The sequence below is a fragment of the Miniopterus natalensis genome, chromosome 2, assembly GCF_054644295.1.
Source record: "Miniopterus natalensis isolate mMinNat1 chromosome 2, mMinNat1.hap1, whole genome shotgun sequence".
Taxonomy (NCBI): Eukaryota; Metazoa; Chordata; class Mammalia; order Chiroptera; family Miniopteridae; genus Miniopterus; species Miniopterus natalensis.
The window spans coordinates 131157-154151 of record NC_142082.1 but is presented as its reverse complement, the minus strand read 5'-3'; the positions used below and the strand labels follow the sequence as shown (position 1 = coordinate 154151).

The 22995-nt window shown below is 49.8% G+C and overlaps 1 protein-coding gene across 1 annotated transcript; it reads left to right on the top strand.

The window, feature by feature from the left end:
* The first annotated feature begins 3089 nt into the window (after window positions 1–3089).
* TDRP (testis development related protein) lies at window positions 3090–21927 on the top strand. Its single transcript, XM_087815023.1, is given in 7 exon segments — window positions 3090–3197; window positions 3427–3631; window positions 3634–3740; window positions 14180–14264; window positions 17295–17364; window positions 17978–18205; window positions 19442–21927. Coding segments are annotated over 7 exon segments (1149 nt in total). The 3' UTR covers window positions 19788–21927.
* The last annotated feature ends 1068 nt before the right edge of the window (window positions 21928–22995 follow it).

The following is a 22995-nucleotide window of genomic DNA, read 5'->3' as shown; positions in this document are numbered from 1 at the left end:
TCCTATATCATAGGTGGATGCTCAACCACTGAGCCATGCTGGCCCCGCTCAAGAAACTTTTTAATTTGAAAAACATAGGAAGGTAAAGAGCCGGAACATAAATTTCACACAGTCATACATGTGACTGTTGGTGATATTTACTGTGTGCATCATGTTTAATTTCAGGAATGTAAGCTTTATACACTTACCATCATTATGTAGGTCTGGGTACGGTCACTGGGGTTACTGCAGGGTTTTTAACATTAAGAATAAGAGAAGTAGCCCTGGCCGGGTGGGTCAGTTGGTTAAGAGTCCTCCAGTGCACGGAGAGGTGGCCCGTTGATTTCCCTTCAGGGCACATGCCCCGTTTCGGGTTCAGTCCCCAGTAGGGGGTGTGCAGGAGGTAGCCTATCGACATCGGTGTTTCTCTCTCCCTCTCCCTTCCTCTCTTTCTAAAATCAATAAAAACATAGTTTTTAAAAAGTTAGACTTTCTATACCAGTGAATTTTCAGGGGTTCTATTAGCCAATAAGGGTAAGTCAGGTTAAAATGTGTAGCTTCTTCTAAGAAAGGGTTCAGTAAATGGAAGTTCTTTAACCATGTCCAGAAATGAATTCTATGTATAGGGTTGTATTTTTGACACCGGATTGTGTAAAGTGTGTTTCTTACTAACTTTAACAAGTGTCACATAACTTTACAAAATTCATAAGTGCTCAAATTTCTAGAAATCATGAGAGGTGCTTCTCAGGATTGCAGAATGCCGGAAACCCCCCTCCCCTAGAAACAATGCAAAATTTTGTTTAAAATATTCCAGAATTTAGCTTTTGGACATAGGATAGCGAGCCTGGCATTACTGCATATTTGCGGGAGGTTACAATTTAATTTACAATGAAAATTTTAAATGTACAGAAATACTGCTGTGCCAGATGGCAGGGAAGCCAGGGGTCTGGGCACAGGCTCTCTGCCTGAGTAACAAGATCCATGTTATTTGTTGATGTGTGTGAATTGGTTTTCCCTGTTTTGTTTGTAGTGAGTGTCCTCAAAGGCTGTGTGTTTGGATCCTGGCTTGTTTTGTAACTTATTTCACAGTTTTTTACTGTATCCATGTTGTGCCTGCAGAATCTTTGACAATGGACCCCATGTACGAGTTCATTAGATGCATCATGTGTTGGGAGTGGTCCTGTAACCACTGCCTGTCCATGTATTCCGTCCTGTAAGCCTTTTAAGCCCAGAGGCTAAATTTACTGGACCTGGTTTGAGAAGGTATCTATATAGATTTTAACATTCTTATGTATCAGCATAAAAAAGGAGTTCTTATATTTTATTACTGGGTGGAGTATTTTTTAGTAGGTGTTCTGTGGTTTTCATCAGTTTGTGATACTTGTGCTTGGTGGGTCCAGAGCTATTTGGGGTCCTGTGGGTGGGATGGCTTATCTCAGGATCCCTGTAACTCACTGGGAATGTGAGACGTCTTGCTTTCCATGTGTCTGGCTGATATTTAAAGTCTGGCTTATCCCACTCAGCCCCTTGGCCCCTTCCAGACCCTAACCACTCACCCTGTGAGGGCTCCATGCCTGTCACCACTGGTCTGTGCTTGGGGCTCCTGCAGGTCTGTCTCTCCCACAAACTCAGAGCCTTTCTTCATTTTAAAAGTTTTGCTGCTGATCACTTCTGGAAAAACCCAAAGGTACATTTGATTTTTTTTTTTTAGTAGTAGTAGTTACAATACATAAGAAAAATGTTTACAGAAGCATACAGTTCTGCGATCTCTTTATAAATGTATTTTTAAATTACTCAGGTAACATGAGTATACAGTGAGAACATAAGCAATATTGACGTATATCAGGTAAAAAGTTTCTCTGTAGAAGTTAGTTTGCTTGGCAGGAGGGTGTACACATTAAAATTTGATACATGCAAATGGATCCAATTTGCCTCCAATAGTTTTTTGGGTTTTTAAAAGATTTTTTTTTATTGATTTTTTTGGAGACAGAGGAAGGGAGAGGGAAAGAGAGAAACATGGATGTGAAAGCAAAACATCAATCAGCTGCCTCCTGGGCATGGAACCCTCAACCCTTCTGTGCACTGGACACACCCAACCAATTGTCACACCAGCCAGGGCCGCCTCCGGCTCTGGTCCCAACACTGGATGCGCTTTACAAATCTTTGCCACATTGATAGGTGGGAAAAGGGCACTTCATGTTACTTTTCACTTTTCTTATTATAATGGAGTTGAATGTCCTTTTGTATTTTATTGTTTGGCTCTTTTCCGAGACGCGAAATAAAAGTCACCTTGTGCTTTAGGGTTCGCGAGGTGCGTCTCGGGCTGGACGCTCGGTGGCAAGAGCGCCTGCTGCAGGCCGGCTGCGGGCCTCCCGTTCCCCGCGACAAGCGCAGCCTCAGCGGAAGGAGCAGCAACTGGAGACTTCGGGCCCCTGCACCGCGCCGCGTGGGCGCGTCTCGCCTCTGTTCGCTCAGGGCCCCCGCAAAGTGCTTTAAGCTTCCTTTTCCGCCGGGACGGCTGCCCCGTGGCGTGGGCCTCAGGACTGGGGCGACCACGGCGTCCGCCACGCGCTGCCTGTTCCAGGGTGTCTGCGTGCGGGGCTTCGTCCTGGCCGAGTGTCGCTGCCCTGCTCCCTTTTCCTCGGACCCCAGAGTTGAACGTGGATACTTACAAGGCCAGTCCTTCTCCTCTCGTAGGTGTGGACACAGGCCACCCCCCTATTTGGGCCGAGCCGAGGTCGCAGATGCTCGTGCATCGGACGCACCTGCCGGCTGGACATTCTGGGGCGCACGGCACACTTGCAGGCGCCCATACCCCAGCGTCCCGCCTCCCAAACCCCAGAAGCCCCTTGGCTTGGGTCTGGGGCCCTCGGCGCACGGTGACCGCCGAGCCCGAGCCCGGCTGGTCTGCAGGGAGGCTGCGTGTCCGGGGCGCAGGCACCGCCGGACACCTGAGGCCCCAGCGTCGTCCACAGGTGCACCGAGGCCCTGCGCACGGGTGGACCTCGTTCCAAGGACACAGGGGTCACCGGCCTGCGGCGTCCGGGTACCTTCCAGCGGCCGCGTCTCCAGCTCCCGGCGGCCGCCCCAGCCCCGAGCCGGCTGTGGGCATGCGCACTAGCCCGCCTCGCGGCTCGCGGCCGTTGCCTTGGAGACCGGAGCCCGAGTGCCCCGCCCCCCGCGCCAAGCCCCGGGACTGGGCCGCACCCCACGCCAGGGTGAGGGGTCGGCCGGGGTGGGGGCGGGGAGGCGGTGGGGCGAGGCCTCCTCCTGGGTGGCCCGGTCGGGGCGGGGCCTGGCCGTGGGGCGGGGTCCCGGGTGGGGGCCGGGGCGGCCTGGCCGGGGATTGGCGGGGGTGGGTTCGGGTCCGGGACCGGGTCCTGGGGCGCGGGGTCCGGGACGGGGGCTGGGGGCCTCGTTGGGGCGGGGACCCCGTTCCGAGTGCAGGTGGGGACCCGAGGCGGGTCGGGAGCCGGTGGGGGGGCGCAGGGCGGGTCCGGGCCCGGGAGGGTGGTGTGGCCCCGCCCGCCCGTCTCCGCCCGGCCCCGCCCCCTCGCAGGGTCCCGGCCCCGCAAGAGCCGCCGCCCGGGCTTCCGCGCGCTGCGGGCCGGCCGGACAGGGCGCACGGACGCGCGGGCGCCGGCCCCTGACCGAGCATGTGGAAGCTGAGCCGCAGCCGGGTGCTGCTGGACGAGCCCCCCGAGGAGGAGGACGGCCTGCGGGGGGAGCCGCCGCGCGCCGCCGACGCCGCCGCAGCGCAGGTGGGAGGGGGCGCGAGGGGGCCGCGCAGGTGAGGCGGGGCCGCGCGGACGGCGGCGCGCGAGTGAGGTTGCGCCGGAGGGCGGCGCGCGGCGAGGGGCGCGCAGGTGGCGGTGCGCAGGTGCCGCCCGGCCCCGCCGTCGGTCAGCGTCCGGGGCTGGTGCGGGGCCCGCCGCCGCCGTCGGTGTCGACCACCCCACGCGGGGCCCGGAACGCGGGGCAGGGGACAGGGCACCCGCGACGCTTGCCCGTGGCTGTGGCCTCCTGCAGAGTGGAAGCTGCCCGGGACCTGGGCATGTCCCCCACGCGGGGCGGAATTGCGGGCAAGTCCTGGCTCCCTGGGAGCGGTACCCGCCCGCGGGGACCAGAGGGCTGTCCGCGACCACAGCCGCGTGCCAAGTGGGCGAAACACTTGTTTGGAAAACAGCTATTTCCTTTTCTTAAACCTTTGATTGCCCATAGGAAGAAGGCAGATGACCTTTCTACAGAAAATTCAGACACTGGCCCTACAGGTTCAGAGACATGCTTGGAATGCTCAGAATTTGTTAATTAAAAAGACCCCAGTGGATCCTGTGCGTTGCCCTCTCCGCCCCTCCCCCCTCTTTTTTCCGATGCGCATTCGCGTGTTCACGTCTTGTGCTGTGGAATTCAGGGCAGACCTTCAGTGCTGTCTGTCCCTCTCTTGAAGGTGGTCAGAAAATTTATTTTTTGTTAAATGTTTGGAAATTACTGCTGCCATTAAAGCTGATATAGACGATTTGTAGCTTTCTCAGGACTTGTAAATAGTTCGTTGATTGCTTCTGGTAGTCAGTTAATTAGATTAAGCCTTTAAATTTGGTTCCTATCTGAACTTCTTTCAGAAATTACTTTTTGCTGGTATTAGTGCTTACCCGAGTTTTCATTTCTTAGATATAAAAATTTTTTGGTTACTCTAAACAGCAACTGTCTTAAATAGAATGATGAGAATTTACGTGTGGCTACGGAGTTATTTAATACTCTAACTGTTCTTGATCTTGTTTGGATGAACTCTCTAAATTTTTTAATTGACCCTCTATATGCTCTGCTTTTATTTTTTCTGATGAATCCTAAAACCTGTGCTATTTCCTCTTGTTTTACTTTGAAAATTTCCTAACATAAGGAAAAGTTGGAAGAACAGGAGATGGAACAGCAACATGTACTCCACCTGGATTCAACCATTAGTAACAAATATTAAAGTGTTTTTTTTCCTGATCTTCTAGTTTTCAGAATTGTTGTCTATGTCCTTTTGCTAACTATATTTTGTGTGTGTGTTTTAATAGATTATTTTTTAGATACCCAGCAAAATTGAGTGGAAGATGCAGAGTTCCCATAGATACCCCCTGTCCCCACATGCACAGCTTCCCCCACTACCAACGTCCCATTTGGATGGTCCTCGTCACAGAGCCATCTTTAATTAGAGGTCGCTCTTGGCAGGCTGCATTGAACAGATTTTGACAAATGTAACATGAACTGCATCCAGGATTATAGTACCACATGGTTCCACTGCCCTAAGAACCTCCTTCCATTTACTCATCTCTTCCTCTCTAGTCCCTGGCAGTCACTGATCAGTTTATTGTCTCCATGGTTTTGCCTTTTCCAGAACGTCCTAGGTTTGGAATCACACAGTGTGTAGCCTTTTTAGATTGGCTCCTGTCACTTAGTCACATGCATTTTAAGTTTCCTCCATTTCTTTTCATGGTTTGAGAGTTCATTTGTTTTTAGCTGAATAATATACCATTATTTGGATGGACCACAGTTTATCCATTACTTACAGAAGGACGTCTTGGTTGCTTATGCGTTTTGGCAACTATGAATGAAGCTGCTAGAGACATCTGTGCAGGTTTTGTGCGGAGGTTAGTTTTTAACTCTGATGGACACATACCAAGGAGTGCACTTGCTGGGTTGCACGATAAGAGTAGGTTTAACTTGTGAGAAACAGCCGAGCTGTCTTCTTAAGTGGCTGTACCCTCTGCGTTCCCACCAGCAGTGAGTGAGGCTCCTGCAGCTCCATGTCCGCCTGGCATTGGGTGTGGTCAGGGCCTCGATTTTGGTCTTCCCAGTAAGCGTGTAGTGGTGGCTCATTGTGGTTTAAATTTGCATTTCCCTGATAACATATGATGACGAACATCTTTCCCTGCGCTTACCTCTTCTTTGGTGAAGTGTTTGTTACAGTCTTTGGCCCATTTTTAATTAAACTAGTTACTTGTTTTTTTATTGTTGAATTTTAAGGATTCTTTGTACGTTTTGGATAACAGTGCTTTATCAGACATGTCTTTTCCAGATATTTTCTCCTGTGGCTTGTCGTCTTTGCCTCTTGACAGTGTCATTTTCAGAGTAGAGGTTTTTACTTTTAATGAAGTTAAGACTATCAATTATTTCTTTCATGGATCATTTCTTTGGTGTTGTATCTAAAAAGTCATCGCCACCACGAAAGTCATCTAGATTTTCTCCTGTTATCTTCTGGGAGTGACATTTGACTGGGTGGTTTTTACTTTATGAAGGGTATCTATATTTTAATGTTTTGAAAAAACTTTGCTATAGAAAAACAGATTTTAAAAAAAAACATGACAGGTTAGTCATACTCTAAATTTAGTTAATTCCTTCTGGAGGATTGGTCTTTATCCCAAAGCCAGTTTCTGTTATAATTAAATTTGACAATTCATGACGTCTACTATGAAACTTCTGCCTACAAAATTTTATTTTGAAGTTGAAGGAAGCAGGAATTAGTGCGTGAGAAGGATGAGCCGAATGTGTTAGGCTCTGTGTCTTACTGGAAGGTGGTTCTCAGTTCTCACCTTCAGTCTCTCAGTCCCACCGGCCCAGGTAGCTCAGCCGACTCTGTCAGACTCACAGGCCAGAGCACACTTCCCCTCATTCTTGAAAGGCATTTAGTTTGCGTTCAGATCTGGTGTGTTCACCTTCCTTGAAAATCGGATCACACGGCTATAACCTGTGTTGTTTTTGAAAAAGAAAGTAGCTCAATGTTAGGGTCTAATAAGTTTGAAATGTGAGGCATTCAGAATCATCATTTGCATCAAGGAACGCTTCATTGTTACTAAAAGAGATTTAACACTGTAGAAAATAAATTTCTCTGAGCTTCTTTAGGCTGTTGAACTTTTTTTTTTTATTGTCATGAATCCACATCTACTTTGTATTAAAGTAACAAAGTGAGGTTTATAAGGGGAAACATTCACTGCAATTATTTAATAACAGAGACTGGTAAGTTTTAATGAATTTAATGTTTATTTTGAAAAACAAAACTTCTGTGCATATGGTAGAAGATCCCTGGATATTAAATGTTAGGCCTGAACTTCTTCTCCAGGAGAAGTCTTGTTACATTGTTTGCACCCATGAAACATTTGTGTATACACGTAAGTGCAGTGTCATGTCACACATTTGCTTTCCCGTGGTGGACGCTTCTGACCCTCGTTCCCTCAGTACTGTGTGTCACACACCCAGGTTCAGCCCTGCAGCTGGAGAGCCATCGTTCAGGCTGAGTAACATTAAATGCCCATCTCCTCGGGCCTCTCCCGATGGCCCTGAGGTTGCCGCTGCTCCCCCTCTGCCCTCAGCATTCTGTGCAGCTGGAGAAGGTGATACGTGCAGGTAGGTTTGCCACTTGTGCCCTTGAGACGGGGGCTCCTGGGTTTCCAGCTGGAATGCACCAGGATCTAGCCAGCTTACATTAATGCCTTAAAAATAAACCTCAGGGAATTTTTGGCATATTTTCATGTTAAAATTTTAAAAGGCTTAGATGTATTCTGTAGACATTCCCCCCAAAACAGCTCAGTGAACATTTCATGAGTTTTTCAGCCTGCCCTGGAAATTGGAAGCATCGGGGCAGTGAACCCTTGTGTGGTGACACAGACTCATCTTTGTGAGAGCTCTGAGCGGGAGGTTGGGGTCACATCGGTGTGTTGGAGGGAAGGTGTGGGTTAACTGGAAAGCTGGGGCCTCATCTGAGCTCCCAAGTTCAGAAAACAAACAGTCCAAGGCTTCAAATTCTCGGGTCGGGGGAAGGTGTATGGGGAAGAGGTAGTTTGGACTTTGATACAGGAAGAGCTTCTCCACGCTCGTATATGTGTGTTTAAGTACCGTGGATGCATAGACTGAAAAAACTGCTCCCCTATGGTGACCATTAGGTTATTTCTGGTCTGTTACAACCACACACCTGAGGATAAACTTATAGGAGTGTCTCCTGAGCTCAGGAGTGTCTCCCTGTGTAACGTGGTAGCTGTCTCTCAGTGGCTCCCAGGGGCTGCACCAGCGCCTCTCACAGCAACGTGGGAATGTCGGGCACACCGGCTCCCCCACACAGATGGTGCAGAATGTTTGCAGAATCTTAGGTCTGAGGGATGATAAGTGGATAACTTTTCATGGGTTTGTAAGTCCCAATGAAGACTTCTAAAAACTTCCCACCAGTCCAGGGATCACCCTTAGACGTATTACACTGCAGTTAAAATTACTGCCTCATCCCCATGAGCACACAGCCTAGGAGAGTAGATGTGGAGGTCAGAGGGTGTACCTGGATCGAGTCATACCTCTGACTTGTTAGTCTGTGACCTTTTGCGAGCACGTGCCTGGCCAGGCTTCAGCTTTGCTTTTTTGCTGTGAGGTTGGGGAAAGGATGAGCTAATGCTGACGTTTATCATCTGCTGAGCTTGGGCATCAGTAGGAGCCCTTGACGTGGTGTCACCGTTTTCTGGATGCAGAAAGCCGTCACGGAGCAGGAGGGTGACATGGGAAGGCCACACAGCTGCCAGGTGGTGACAAAGACTCTCCTTGACCGAACCAGTCAGGCTCCCGTGTGCCCGCTTCCTGGACAGTCTGACTGGTGTTGACCCTGAGATCTCTGCTGAGGCCCCAGAGTGTCCTTGTCTCCATGTTGACTCAGCCAGCGGGTGACGTGAGAGGTAGTGACGTGTCCTAAATGTCGGGACAACTGGAGTCCAGTGAACCTGTTGCCTTTCACACGTTTGGTAGCATTTAGCAGTTTTTGTCGTCTTAAGGGTCATAGAGATTCTAGATTGAAAGCTCCACAGAAAAAGGATTTTTGTTCACTATTCCGTCCCTGACTCCCAGAGAGTGACTGTTGCCTACCGGTCGTGACTTGGGAGAGGAAGGGCCTGACACAGGATCTTTGGCCCCGCCACCAGCGGGTGGCAGACACTGTCACAGCCGAGTGCAGAGTGCTGAGCGAACTCAGGGAAAGATGTGTGGAGTCCTCCAGCCAGACATCCGGTTCGTTTCTAGATACAGGTTTTGTTTTGGGTAAGAAAATGCTTCTGTAAATGGTTTGTCTTACTGGACACTCATAGGAGCTAAATCAGGTATTTCATCAGCAAAACCATTCTGTCAAGTGTAACTGAGTTATTTCAGGGGAGGGCAGGAAAAGGAAGTCTGCACACTCGCTTCCTCCCGGGTTGGTCACTCATCGGGAAACGGGTCTTGAGGCTTCTCCTGCTTGTGGGACAGGGATGCCCCCAATGAAATGCCTCCTAAACGTTTTGCATTAGCGCCCTGGCCAGTGCGGCTCAGTGGTTAGACCGTCATCCCCCACACAAAAGGGTCGCAGACTTGATTTCCGGTCGAAGTGCATGCCCGGGCTGTGGCCTCGATCCCAGTGGGGGGTGCGGGAGGCAGGTGATCGATGTTGCTCTCTCATGTGTTTCCCCCTCCTCCTTTCCCTTCCTTTCTAAAAATGACTAAAAACGCAGGACATTTGAGTTAGATGACTGGGTTTTGACATGTGAATCCCACTGATCACAGTGTCTCACTCCCCTGCCTGTTCTAAGGCTGGACGGGCCAGCTGGCCTCCCCGGCTCACACCTTCCTCACAGGAGCACTTTGTCCCCGTGAGGCGAGGCCATGAGGTATTTATTCTGCCTCTACTGGGAACCGTGGCCTACTCTGCCCTGTCTGGGCTGGGGGGGGTAGGTGTACATGTAGGGCTAGTAAGCCCTGGCTTTAGGACTCAGACCCAAGACAGAAGCTCAGGAAGGCTTTTATCAGCCGTTTGAGGATGAGACAGACCCAGACAAGGGGCTGCAGGAGCAGCGTCTGCCCTGTGGTTTCCTGTCTGCTCTGCACCCCCAGTGAGCAAGCTCCTCTTGGGTTCTGTGCACCATCAGACAAACTGAAGTTTCTGCCCTAAACGTCTGCTGGGCTGCTTTAAGGGAAGACTGGCTTATTATAGAAACTGAGGTGAGGAGGGGACCCAGTGGTCTGGGTGGGAGACAGGGAGCTAGGCGCATGGATTTGATGAGGGCGGGTGCCCAGGAGCTCCTGGTCTGTGTTTCTTAAAGAAATCCGCAGTTCAGTGTGATCATGTTGTAGACGGGAGTGCAGTGCTCTGTGCAAAAGTTTATCTTTGGAATGAAGTGGCTCATGGTAAGTAACTGGTCCTGACCTTTGAAAGGTGCCTGGAGTCCTTTCACCAGTTCTGGCAGCAGTTACGGCAGGTGTACTGTGGGTTAGCCTCACGATAACCCCGGGATGGGTAGCTGCAGTCGTGGTTCTTTGTAGATTCTGTGTTTTCAGATTCACCCCAGTCCAGAGCTGTGGTGGCTTCACGGTCATCGTGGACACACACAGTGGCCATGAGGGCCCATGTCCAGTCAAGGTTGCCCACGGCCCTCATCCCTGTTGTCTGCTGTCACACTGAGCCACATCCTCTCTGCAGCCTTAGTGCCATGATTTTCACATTTGGTGACTTTGCTGTTTCAAATGACCCCCAAGCTTAGTGCTGACGTGCCGTCCAGCTGCCCTGAGGGCCGGAGGCCATGGTGTGTGTGTCTGATGGAGGAAACACTTGTTGGGGAGGCTTTGTTCTGGCCGAGTTACATGTGTTGGCCCTGAGTTCAGTGCTGATGAGTCAGCCGTGAATGTTAACAAGGTGTCTGCACGTAAACATGTGAGACAGGTTAGCTGTTGATAGGCCGACGAACATTTTGTGACCAGAGGCTCGAGGGAACTGGACCTTTATTTCCCACGAGAGCAGTAAGTCAAGATGTGTTAATTCGGTGATTGAGGAGACTTTCACAGCATGCCTGCCTCTGATAAGGACACTCCACTGTATTTTACACTTGAGAAACTTAGAGGAGTTAAAAAGCTTTGTGAAGTCATATAACAAGAATTTGAATCCACATTTCTCTGAGTTTAAACTTTTTGCTACACTGTTTCTCTTATATTACAGATTATAAATTTGCAACACCATTTTTCTAATATTCCTGTTTGTATTAAAAAATACTACAGCTTCAACAATCAGTGCCTTAGGAAAGCATTTACAAAATTGTGTTTTGGCTCAAATTCCAATATAACAAATAGCACAGTTTGCTTTTGTTTTTACTGAGCTTAAGTGTTGTAATAATGAGTGTGTTGATGGAAGCCTTCCTAGGGGAGGAGAGCTGCTCCCTGGTGAATTAGGAGGCGAAAGTGTGTGTGTGAAACCGTTTATGTGCCTCCTTTTTACCTGAATTATTTAGGAGCAGCAGGTAGAAGAGAAGCTATATTGCCCACCAGAGGATGAATGGATACAGTGTGCTGCATGCATAGAATGGAACGCCGTAGAATGTGGGTAGTAGATGGAATTTTCCATTGGCTTCTGGCAACAGGTGACATTTATCTCTGAAATATTTAAAGCCAAAAAATTCCTGTATTTTGGAGTTTGGTTGGCAAAATAATGGATTTTGCTTCTTAATTGGGATTGAATCTTCCAGGTTCTTAGAAACAGAAGAGAAATTTTAAGTATCTTTGTCTTAGTCCATTCTGGTTGCTAGAACAAAATACGCAGACTAGGAGGTTTAAACAACAGACGTTCATCCCCCACAGTTGTGGGAGGACCCTGTTCCCTGCTGCAGACGTCTCACAGGGACTCTGTCCTCACCAGACGTGGGCTGGGAGATCGGGGTCCTTTACAAGGGCACAAGTTGCATTCAGGAGGGCTCCACCCTCATGACCTGATCACCTCCCAAAGGCCTTGCCTCATCATGCCATCACCTTGGGGGGTAGTGTTTAGACAAGTGAATTTTGGGGGACACAGCCACACCGCAGCAGCCTTCCTGGTGAAGACTCTCCCACCCCCAAGGTTTCCAGGAGGGCTGGCATATGTTATTAAAGCCAATTAATACTGATAGGTATGCATATGCATGGGTTGGTACAGATGGCTAGTGCATTTACCACATTAGTCCTTTCCATACTTGTGATCAAGTTCAACAGGAGCATTTGTAGCCAGGAAGGTGCAGCTGGGTTGTACGCTGGAGCCCTGTTGGCTAAGTGGTGTGTTTGCGGTTTTCTATTTCAGATCAGTGCAGTTTCCCACATGTGTTAATGTGTTTGTTTTTATCAGGCATACAGGTTATAATTTATAGTCTTACATAAGTGAGATATTACGTCATTAAGAGTTTAATTTTTATTTCATTGAAAGAGTGCGTTAAAAATTTGTTGTGGGAGGTAAAAATTTCCTTTTCCACACTGCCCAAGTCCTGCTCTAAATAAGTAATTACCACTATTAATATACAGTTTGCCATTTAGTTTTCAAATGGATATTTTAAAAGGACATAAGGTAGAAGTTTTTCAGGTGGGAAATGATAAAAAATGCAGCTTAAAGGTTCTGAGTGGATTTATTAGTTTGGGTTCTGAAACGAGCACCAGCAGGAGCATCTCCTTTTCTGTCTTGTCACTGACTCTGGGAGCCCGTTTTTGCTGCGTTAGAAGCTAAACAACACCTAGAGCTTTACAGTGACTGTTCTGAAATAAATGGCCCGGGACAGAGAAATCGGTTAACTCAGATGGTCGGTGGGGAACTGACAAGTCCTGTGTGGCTGGAATGATGACCTCTGACTCCTGAAAGTGCACAAGTGTGAACCACAGGACCGAGTGTGGGTGACATCGTGTGAACTGGGTCTGAGTGTGTGACGTCGTGTGAACTGGAGGAGACCTGTTCTCTGCTCACTTGGTAAATAAACCCACTGGGGACTCCCTCTCTCCGACTTTTTCCTGGCTTCAGGACTTAATAAACACTTCATTGCTGCGTCCAGCGTTGGACAGGAAAAGGAAAACCAGAGGAAAAAGGGCACATCCCCGAACACAGTGTCTGCTGCACGTGAGGCGAATCCGAGGAGCCCAGAGGGCTTTCAAGGCCAGTCCTGTGCCCCTGAGATCTTTTACAGAAATCACAGCTCCCAAGGGCACCTGGCAGGTGAGGGATTATGCAACTAGGCAGTGATGAGCCTTCATTGGGCCCCGGGCAGAGTGGTTTTGCTGCCTGGAAGCTGTTTAAATGATAACAAAGACCCCTTTTTGCCTTTGAAGCCACCAGTTTCCCTTGCTCTGTGGCACCAGGTCAGGCTCAGGCACGAGTCCTTTCCCTGTGTCTGCTGACACATTAAAATTGCAGAGACAACCTGAACTGGGCAGGAAGCTGAGCCGGTCTCATGTGGAGGAACGAGCCAGGTTTCTCCTAGAAACACAAAGATACTTTCCACATCAGAAGATTCCTGTGTTTTCTTACGTTTTGCCCCTTTTTCTACGTGGCCTTTTTTTTGTTTCATAAAACTTCATGTTGAGGACATTGGGTTTTTATCATTATATGTTGCAGTTTTTCCTAGTATTTTGCTTTGGTTTTTTGGGGTTTTTTGTGTGTGTTTTTGTTTTTCAAATTCACAAGGGCCCTGGCAGGGATTCTCAGTTGGTTGGAGCATCTTCCCGATACACCAAGGTTGTGGGTTCGATTGCCATCAGGGCACATACAAAAATCAACCAATGAGTGCACCAATAGGTGGAACAACAAATTGATGTTTTTATCTCTCTCCCTTCCTCTCTATCTCCAAAAATCAATAAAAAAATTTTACAAGGAACCATAAAGTTTGTGATTAAGAGAAGCAGTCCCCTTCCCCACCGTGATTCTGCTCTGAAGTTGCCCCTCGCGTTCGAGCTGGTTCTCAGGAGGTGGGCTCCGCATTCCCAGGCTTGGTGCCTGTTTTCCCTTGTTGCTCTCCAGATGACACCGTGGGAGCTGCTTCCTTTGCTCTGAGTTTCACAGCCAGCGCCTCTGGGACAAGGCTTTTTGTAGCATCAGAGGGACCCACAAGTGTGCCTCCTGGTTTTCTCTGTGGCACAGAATTCTGGACGCACAGTGATTTCCCCTCAGCACTTTGAAGCTGCGTTTCATTCTGGTCTGTTTCTGAGCAGGTGTTTGCCGACAAGCTGGGTTTTGTGATGCTGTCGTTGGTTTTCTCGCGTTTTTCTGCATTGGCATTGCTCTGTCACCCTGTGTCCTGAGGGCTAAAGGTCGTTCCAGACTGGCCGTGGGCTCTGTGCGACCACTCTCTCTGCCTTTAACTCCTGAAAATTCTCAGCCATGCTCTTGCTTTTCCCGTGAGAATTGTATGAGACTGTTAATATGTTGACTGTCTCGTAACCACACCTTCATTTTCCATCCAGTGACATCTCTCTGTTGCCTCCATGCACTTACTACCATTTAGTGAACTCTGACCTCCTCTGCCCCGGTCAGCCCCTCTGAACCCTCTGCCTGCTTCCTCCGTGTGGGACAAGGGGGACAGACCATGTTGCGGGGCAGCCACTGGCTTTCTGTCCTTAGGCCTTCAGGTGCCCCTGCCTGGTTGCATCCCCCTGCCCTTCCCCCAAAACCACTGGCCTGGCCTGGCCGCCTCACCTGCAAGTTCCTTCCATACACGGTTGCTTTTTGAAGTTTACACATGATTTGAAGTGAATTAACTTCCCTTCTGTGCTTCTAGAATTGCCCAGCTTGTGTCTCCCTGAGAATGGAGAAAATAGTCATTCAGATCACTCCCGTCTTTGTGGCTCGGGTAGGAAGGCAAGTCAAGAGAGGTGTGACTGTGCCCATGTTCTAGGTGACAACTCAAGGGGCATACATTCTTGGTAGATAATAAACACAGCTAGTGCTTCGAACGGAACGTCTGTGTCCACAGATTCACACATTGAATCCCACCCCCGTGTGGTGGGTGAGGAGGCAGGGCCTGTGGGTGGTGGTGAGGTCGAGAGGGTTCCGCCTCCAGTGATGGGATTAGCACCCTCATGGAGCCCGCTTGCCCCTCCCCTGGTCAGGACACAGAGAAGTGGGCACCTTGCGTTTGGGATTTGCGTGCACCACTTGCTGGTCATTTCCTGCCAGTCCCTGTGGCCCGTGAGCCCCTTCACCCAGGTCCTCACCTGGGTGGGACACAAGTGTCTGACCTACTCTCTGACAGGCTTAGGTGCTGCATCCTTTGGGACTGCTAAGTGGGTTTTCCTCACAGGCTCTGACTCAGGGACCTCTCTGCCCTCTGTTAGCAGGAATGACTTAGAGCTTACGTCACGTGGTTAGGGTGTTGGACAAGTGACCAAGTAACCAAATAACCAAAGTGTAGCTGGTGGTCAGTCAGAACCATTGTCACGTTTTCAGTGGTTACTAAGCGCCGTACCGTCAGTGAGAGCAGTTCCCTGATGCGTACTTGGAATGAGCGGCCTCGGCCACGTTCTCGCTTTGTCTGTCTGTCTGTTCCATGGAGCAGCCTGTCTGCTGGACAGACACCAACCCCGCCCAAGCTCAGAAGGGCCCACGGGAGCGCTCCCTCTGTCCTGGTCTGGGGGGTGGTGAGGCCTTGGTGCTCCTGGCTTTATGCTCTCGATAGTAACTGATGCTGGTCCCTGTGTTGGATGCAGTCAAGCCAGGCCCGCATGCAGTGGGACGGGGGCTTCCCCTCTTCACGTCACCTCTGTGGCTGTGTATGCCTGGTGTGTGGCTGGGTCGCCTGCACAGACGAGCTCTGGAGGAGGGCGCCCCTTGCATCCCAGGTGTCCTCAGTGCTGGGAGGTCATGGTCCTTCCCACTCTGCACCTGGGTGCTGGCAAAGGCCCCAGCAGCCTGAGCGTTCCAGTCTGATAAGAGAGCCTAGACTCAGGTTTCGAAGGGTGACCCAGCTGCCTGAGCTGGGCTATGGAACCAGTTTTATATACTCAGAGTTTAAATGTAAGATTATTGTGAGATCTGACACAGTGGTTAGAAAGAAAGCCAGGCTGTTTTATGACCTTGTAGAAGCCTCAGCCTGGCCTGGCTCACAGTGTTCTTTGAGCCACACTGGACCGTCCACGGGAGGCTGCTCGCTCCTCTGTGCCATCGCCGAAGTCTCCAGGCAGAGGAGGACAGGTGCCCAAGGCCCCCCGTCACTGCGTCACCCCAGACGGTGAAGCTGGGTGCTCTTCACTGAAGCAGCTTCGACACACGATACTTAGCCCTTCAAAGCCCCTCCAGTAGAGACATCCTGCAGTTAGTTGTTGGTGTAGAAAATGCCCAAACCTATGGAGGGTTTTTATGGGTTTATTTGAGCCAAAGTGATGAGACATTTCAGGAGCAAGATCTGAAATGTTCAAGAGGATGACAGTTTTACAGCTTCCTTCATGCATCTGGATTTAGGAGGGGACATGAGGAAGATTCCATGGAGGCGGAGGGAGCCTGGCAGGGATGGGTTACAGGAAGTTAAGATTCTGTGCTCTCTGGTTGGTTACAGCTTATTTCAAAGGTGTGTTAACCTAGATGCACAGAAACAATGGACAAAGCTGGCTTACGGCAAATATAAGACTTTTATTGAAGAAGCTACATGCCTAGGGCGTGGGGACCACCATGACCTGCACACTTGGGAATTTATGATCAGTTCACCATGAGGTCACTTTCCATAGAACCCCCTTTTTTGTCCACAGGGTCTTCTGTTACAGAGTGTGGGCCTCGGATTTTACGGAGCTGATTCCACTCATGCTCACTGTCTTTCAGCCACACAAGGGAGTGTGTGAACATGCAGTGACTTTTGGGACGCTGCCACATAGTTCACGTGAGCCTGTCACACATGGGGCCACACCTCTCACACCCAGTGGAGACAGGCCCTGAAGCTGAGCTCCACAAACGTCATTCCGTGGAATGATAATTTTCCTAATAATATTGGGATGCCTGGCCTAACAAATATTTTTTATTTAATTCCTGACCTATGAACTTAAATGCCTTAACAAGTATACACATTAAATAGCTTATGTTAAAGTGCTAACTTAGGTGGGCTTAGGTGGGATCTGGAGGGGGTGGTGCCCACAGGGATGTGGGCACAGGGGCTGCCTGGAGCCTGGTGTTACATCAGTTGTCCTTTACATTAGTTTCTGCTTCTCAGAGATAGTATAATATTTCCGTTTATCACCACTAAGTTTCATGTCATCTTTCTTGCTCTGGTAAAGTCTGTATTTTGATCAGTGTCTGGAGCAGGAGTGCCCGGCAGCCTGGGGCACAGGTGGGAGCTTTGTCACAGGCGCACGAGGGTGTAACCACGGCTCCCAGCTGCTGCTGTGGTTGGCCTGTCTCTGTGAGGGCAGGGCCACCCGTGGGGCTGCCCAGACAGAGTGCAGGGTGGGCCTGGCAGGCTCCTGGCCCTGAACTCCACACACCCCTGCCCTAGCTCTGCGGAACTTGCTCCTCACGCATCTGGGCCTTGCAATAGAACCAGGGCTGTTAGCTGTTCACAGCTTCCATCTGCCAGGTCCTCAACTGGGACTGCCCGTCGGCAAGCCTGGCCCTGGGTGGCAGCACCCTAGATCCTGGGCCACCGGGTGACCTCAGGAGGTCACTGTGCTGAGCTGCTTTCTGTTCCAGCAGATGGTCTCCTGCGACCTCGATGTGCAGCCTCCGCTCAGTCCTCGGTACCCTTTACTTCATGTTGCATTACGAACTTTGCAAAGTGCTTTAAAACTAGGTCTGCCCATGGGAGGTTTCTCTTCTCCCAAAAGAGAAAACCATCTCGCAGAGTGACTTGGACCCCAGGATGTGGAATTGGCTCCTGCAGGAGGCACCTAACAGGACTTTCCAGAGTTTCTCTCCTTTTCATCCAGTCCCTGCTCTAACCAGTGCATTTCTCTGGGTCTGAGATGCTGCGCACTCGTCACAGGATGCACTCTGACCACAGAAACGAGGGAGTTGCACAAAACCGGTGTCTCGGTGAACAAGATGCTCTATTTCCTCGGCATAGTCTTGCCATGGGGGTTGGGGGGGCCGTCTGATGCCTGCAGGGACCCCTGCCCTGCGTCACAGCCCCACCCTGTGTCACAGTTTCACTTTCCCAGCCTGGGTGGGAGGAGTGTGGCCATGGGCCACCTGTTGCCGCAATGCTGTCCTCACAGCATGGACAGCTGAGGTCACCTGCAGCTGAGGGGACAAAATGTGCAGGTATCCTAAGGGGAGAAGACAGCTGCCCAGTTTCTTTTCTAGGTTTCAGCTCCATGGATTTTATTACAAAACTGTGATCTTTTTATTTACTACGTCATACTTGATCTTCTTAACCTTTTATTACGCGCAGGGAGCAGGTTTCCGAGGTTGGAACGAAGTGGCTTCACTGTTTAATAACGACGATGAACAGCACCTGCTGGGAAGATGCAAGTCTCCCAAGTCCAGAGGGTAAGTTCCGAAGGATGCAGGGGGAGGGGCGCGGTCCCCCCGAAGGGCCAGTCGGTCCCCACCCTCATCGCTGTCCTTGTCTCGAGTTGCTCTGTCACGTGGGGACAGCAGGGCCAGACAGGTGACAGCGAGAGTTCCCTCCCCCTGAGAGTCAGCGGGGATGGGAGGCAAGGAGAGAAAACGTGGTTCAGTGTGAAAGTCAGGAGGCAGCTGAGCACTCGGGACTGTGGAAAGGAGAGAGTTTCTCAGACCAGCTCGCGGCCTCCTGGTGGCACCTGAACCTGCAGCCCTAGACTAGGCTCCAGTTGGCATTAGAGGGTCAGTAGTTTCAGAAATTCTAGGGGGAAAAACCCGTTAAAAATGCAAAGGATATAAAGATGTTAGAAAATTGAATATATGTAAACTGACATATTGCTGCTAGTTTATTTTAAATATTTTGAAATTTTAAAAAGTGTATTTAAAGATGAAAATATACCTTCAGTGATGACCTAGTGGGACCAACAATGGCCTGGGTGTGATAAGAGGGAGAATCTGGGGCCTCGGTGTGAAGAACTGCTTGTGAGGACGAGCTGTCTGGGCATCACCGGGCAGGGTGTGGCCTCGCCATCAGTGAGGACCTGTACGTCTGTCCCCTTGGTGTCAGGTCTCCCAGGGCCTTGAAGAAATAACTGTGTCCTGGCCCTTCCATCCAGTTAAATGAGCCTCTCTGAGGTGCGGCCTGGTTGAGGTATTGGGAGCCCATCAGATTGTGGGGCCTGTGGCCACTGGCTCTGTGGTCGTGAGTGATCTGTCCCCACCATGGTCGCCTTCCTTTCCTTCCTGTGGTAGATGGGCTTCTGAATTTCTATTTTCAGCAAACTACCTAACTAACTGCTGGAAATGAGCATGCTGGATGGGACCCTGTGGAAACCGGTTGGATACATAGAATAACCCCCATCCTTGAATCTGGACCCTGGTTCCCTCCTTCCTTTGCTCAGACATGTGAGCACCCAGTTGTGTCTCCCATCTGAGAACCGGCTCTGTGTGTAATTCCATGTGTCGGGTCGTAAACGTGGCTTACAGGTTTCCTCAGTAACATGTAGGGACTAATTTCTCCTTGTTAACTGTGCTGTTAAAGTTGTACACAGATTTATGTTAGCTTTCTACACAATTTAAGTTGTTTCAGGAAAAAACTTTATAAAACGGACAGAATTTGAGGCCCTTGCATCACCCAAACTCAACTCTTGTCCCCTGTAGAACCAGCGTGCGACTGAGAGAGGAGCTGAAGACAGAGAAGAAGCCTGGGTTTTGGGACAATTTGGTTTTAAAGCAGAACATACAGTCTAAGAAGCCAGACGAGATTGAAGGCTGGGAGCCCCCAAAGCTTGCTCTTGAAGACATGGCAGCCGAGTCGGGCGACCCCCTGAGTGACCGACCGTCTGGCCCGGGCTGGGAGGAGGGCACCAAGGGCTCCAGCAAGTACACCAGCCTGGCCGGCCCTGGGAGCAGCTCGCGCTGGAGCCTCAGGTCGGCCGGGAAGCTGGTCAGCATTCGTCGCCAGAGCCGAGGCCACCTCACGGATAACTGGGAGGAGCTTGAGTGACTGTCGGGCTCACCATCCCAAGTGTTTCACACCAAAATTTGCCTAATGTTGCGGCTTTGTTTCATTTCTTTCAGATTCTTAGTTTGTGTATCAGGGTGATTTTACGAGTCTGTCAAGTTCTTAGTCTTTCCAGATTTAAGAGTGGCATCTACTCTGCCTGTATTTCATCTCACACGCTGGGATAGGAATTCCCAAACACTGTGGTCGCCCGGCGATGCTCAGTGCTCGCTCATGGCTGCCTTCCTGCAGAATCGCTCGCGCCTGTGTGTCTGCGTTCCCAACGCTGGAGATGCGGGTTTCAGATGCTGTCCCCTAAGGTACCAGACAGGACTCCCAGCCACCCCAGCTGCAGCGGTTTGCTTCCTGTCGCAGTGGCTCCCGCGTGGAGTGGTGGGTGCTGTCAGTGATACCGGATGTAGCTGCTGCGACAGACATCCGCCAGCCAGGTGTGCAGTGAGTCTTGCAAAGGTTGTGTCACATCGTGTTTAATCTGGAAAATCAAGTTTTCTCTCATTAAATTAAAAATATGTTAGCAAATCAGGTTCTAGAGCAGAGGTTACATTTGATGAAGCAGGAGACGCTGCCATCTGCAGAAAGGCATCTTCACCTGCGGCGGGTGGAGACGGTGCTGCTTATTTAGAGGTTTTATTTTTACTGCTGGACTTTTTAATATTGATCTTTATTTTCTTCTAAAAATGTGCTGTCCTTTTTTGATTAGAGATTAAAGAATGCTATAAAGTGTGGGTCAATTTTAGTAACTTGATATCAAATTTTGTTTGGAAAATATTAACTTGCTCATTATAGGGTTGAAACTAAATATAAAATACTGGAAGTGCCTCTTTTCTGTAATACCCAGGATTTTGTTTTCAAAATGAGATACTTATTGCGATTGCCTTTGGATCCCTGAGGAGTTGTGTTCTGGCTGGTGTGTGAGCATTTTGTCCCTGGCAGCGTGACCCCGCGTCAGGGTCCCAGGACAGCTCTCACCCGTGTGTGGCCCACGAATCCATCTTAGGTGGGTTTGAAAGAAAAGGTATCGTGGGTTTTTTTGGTTACAAACAAGAGCCTTCGGTTACACTGTATCCCTCTTGTAAAGAACACTATCCTCCCATTGCTCAGGGCGCACTCTGTGCCGGTCCACATAAGCAGGTGTTTGTTTCACTCCTGTGGGACACCTCGTGTCTGTCTGTCTGTCATCCATCTGACCATCACCCATTGGTCTACATCTGTGTCTGCCAATCACTTGTCTATAAACCATCTATCCATCACCTGTCTACATCTCTCTCACCTGTCAACCGTCTGTCTATTGATCCACCCGTTTTTTTTTTAATAGAACAAGAAGTTTACTTGACTAAGCCTTGAACAAGGACACGTTTTAAGTGGTGTTGCGACTGTGACACGTTGGGGGTTCTGTTCTGTGGTGCAGGGGAAGGTTCGTACTTTTAGTGAAAGAGCAGGGTTGAGAACTCTCGCTTCCTCAGGTGAACAGTGCAGTACACAGACGGTAGCCCCCAGGCCCCTAAGAAACTCACCACGGGTGTAGACATACACCTGCCCTGCTTCATGCCAGTGTCCTCGGCAAGGCCTGTCCCAAGCACAGGGAGGGAGTTCAGTGCGTGGAGGTGGGGACACTGCCCGAGCTTCAGGAGTCCTGTGACCCTGTGACCAGCTGCTGTGACACTGAGTGCCTGTCCCTGACCTCGGCAGTACACCTGGGACCCATGGCTGGCAGAACAGCTGTTCGTAGCATCAGTTCTTAAAGTGAGAAGAAAAGCCGGATTGGGGTTGGAATGTGGACTGTAAATAACACTTCAGATCTACAAACATTTATGCAAATGAACTTCTGTTGTACCTAAGTGAAAATAGCTGTGTTTGTGGGTTTTAATATAAATATTGGTGTGCTTCAGGGGAAAAATAATTCACCCAAGCAATTTTTTGTTCATAGGTTGAGAGAAATTGTTTTGATTTAGAGTTTTTTGTTTGAATTCTGTGTACAAACCACTTAACTGTGTGAAGAGCAGGCTGTCTGCTCCTTCTGATGTTTTATTATTTTTTTAATACGAAAGTGATGGCTTTAGGGAAGGTAAAATTCATCCTTAATGCTGAGGTTTTTTAAAAATAAAAGTATCAGAATATTGTCCTTTGTTGTTGGCATGATTATCGGTACTTATGAGGAGGTCGTTGCTTATGGTGACGTCAATCTCAGGGCTCACGACACTTCTCAACACTGTAAACCCTGTTTTTAAATGCAAACAACACCTGTAGGTGTTTCATAAATGAATGACCAGTTTCAGCCTGAGCTGTCAGGTGTATGCTCTGAGCTGCCTCTGCTGCGGTGCTGCGGCTCCAGGTTTTTATTTGACTCAGTTATTTCATGCATTGGGGCCTTGAGTGAGTCTCCCAGCACTGGCTGGAAAACAATGGACATACCAGTGATAGTTCAATTTACTCACCCTCACCTTTCAGGAAGATTGTCTCTGTTAGAGAAAAGTTTTTCAGAAGCAGTGGCCCGAGAAGAATATTAACTTTCTGTAAGAACTGGGTAATGTCTCGTGGCCGCAGGTAGGAACTTCTGGACAGGCGGGGACCAGTGGGCAGAAGTCCTGGGCAGCTGTTTCTGCCTCTGCTTTTCCCTCGCTGGGCTCTGGAGGCCTCATCTGTTGACCCATCACCGAGGACCCTGGGCCCTGCCCATACCCTCACCTGCCAGGCTGCTCGTTCTGGCCACAGCCTTTCCAACCCACTGAACAGGCGCGTTTTCCTCATCTTAAGTTAGTCTTGAATTTCAACTCTAACCCAAAGGCAGGTGGAGACACAAGTGACACCTGCACATCGAGGACACTCAGTAGAGATGTACAGCAGCAGAGCTGGGTGGGGCTGGACAGCCTCTGCCTCACGTTAGGGTTCACTGGGCTCTCCCCGGGCTCTCTGGGACTCGACACCCTGTGCGCTGTGCTGTGCTAGGTCTTCTGAGAGGCCATGCTCACAGCGTGGCCCTCCCTGCATCAGCCACGTGAGTCCCCTGCACTAGAGAAGTTAGTGCTGAAGGTTGCGGCCTGGGTGCTCTCCCTCCCCCAGCACTGGATTTTCCAGGTGAGCATCGGTGATCTCAGTCACCTCTCTACACTGTGGCTCTTTCCTGTTATGGGTCAACTTAGCCCCTCCTAATTATCTTCCCTGCAATCTGCCTTCACCATAGGCTCATAGT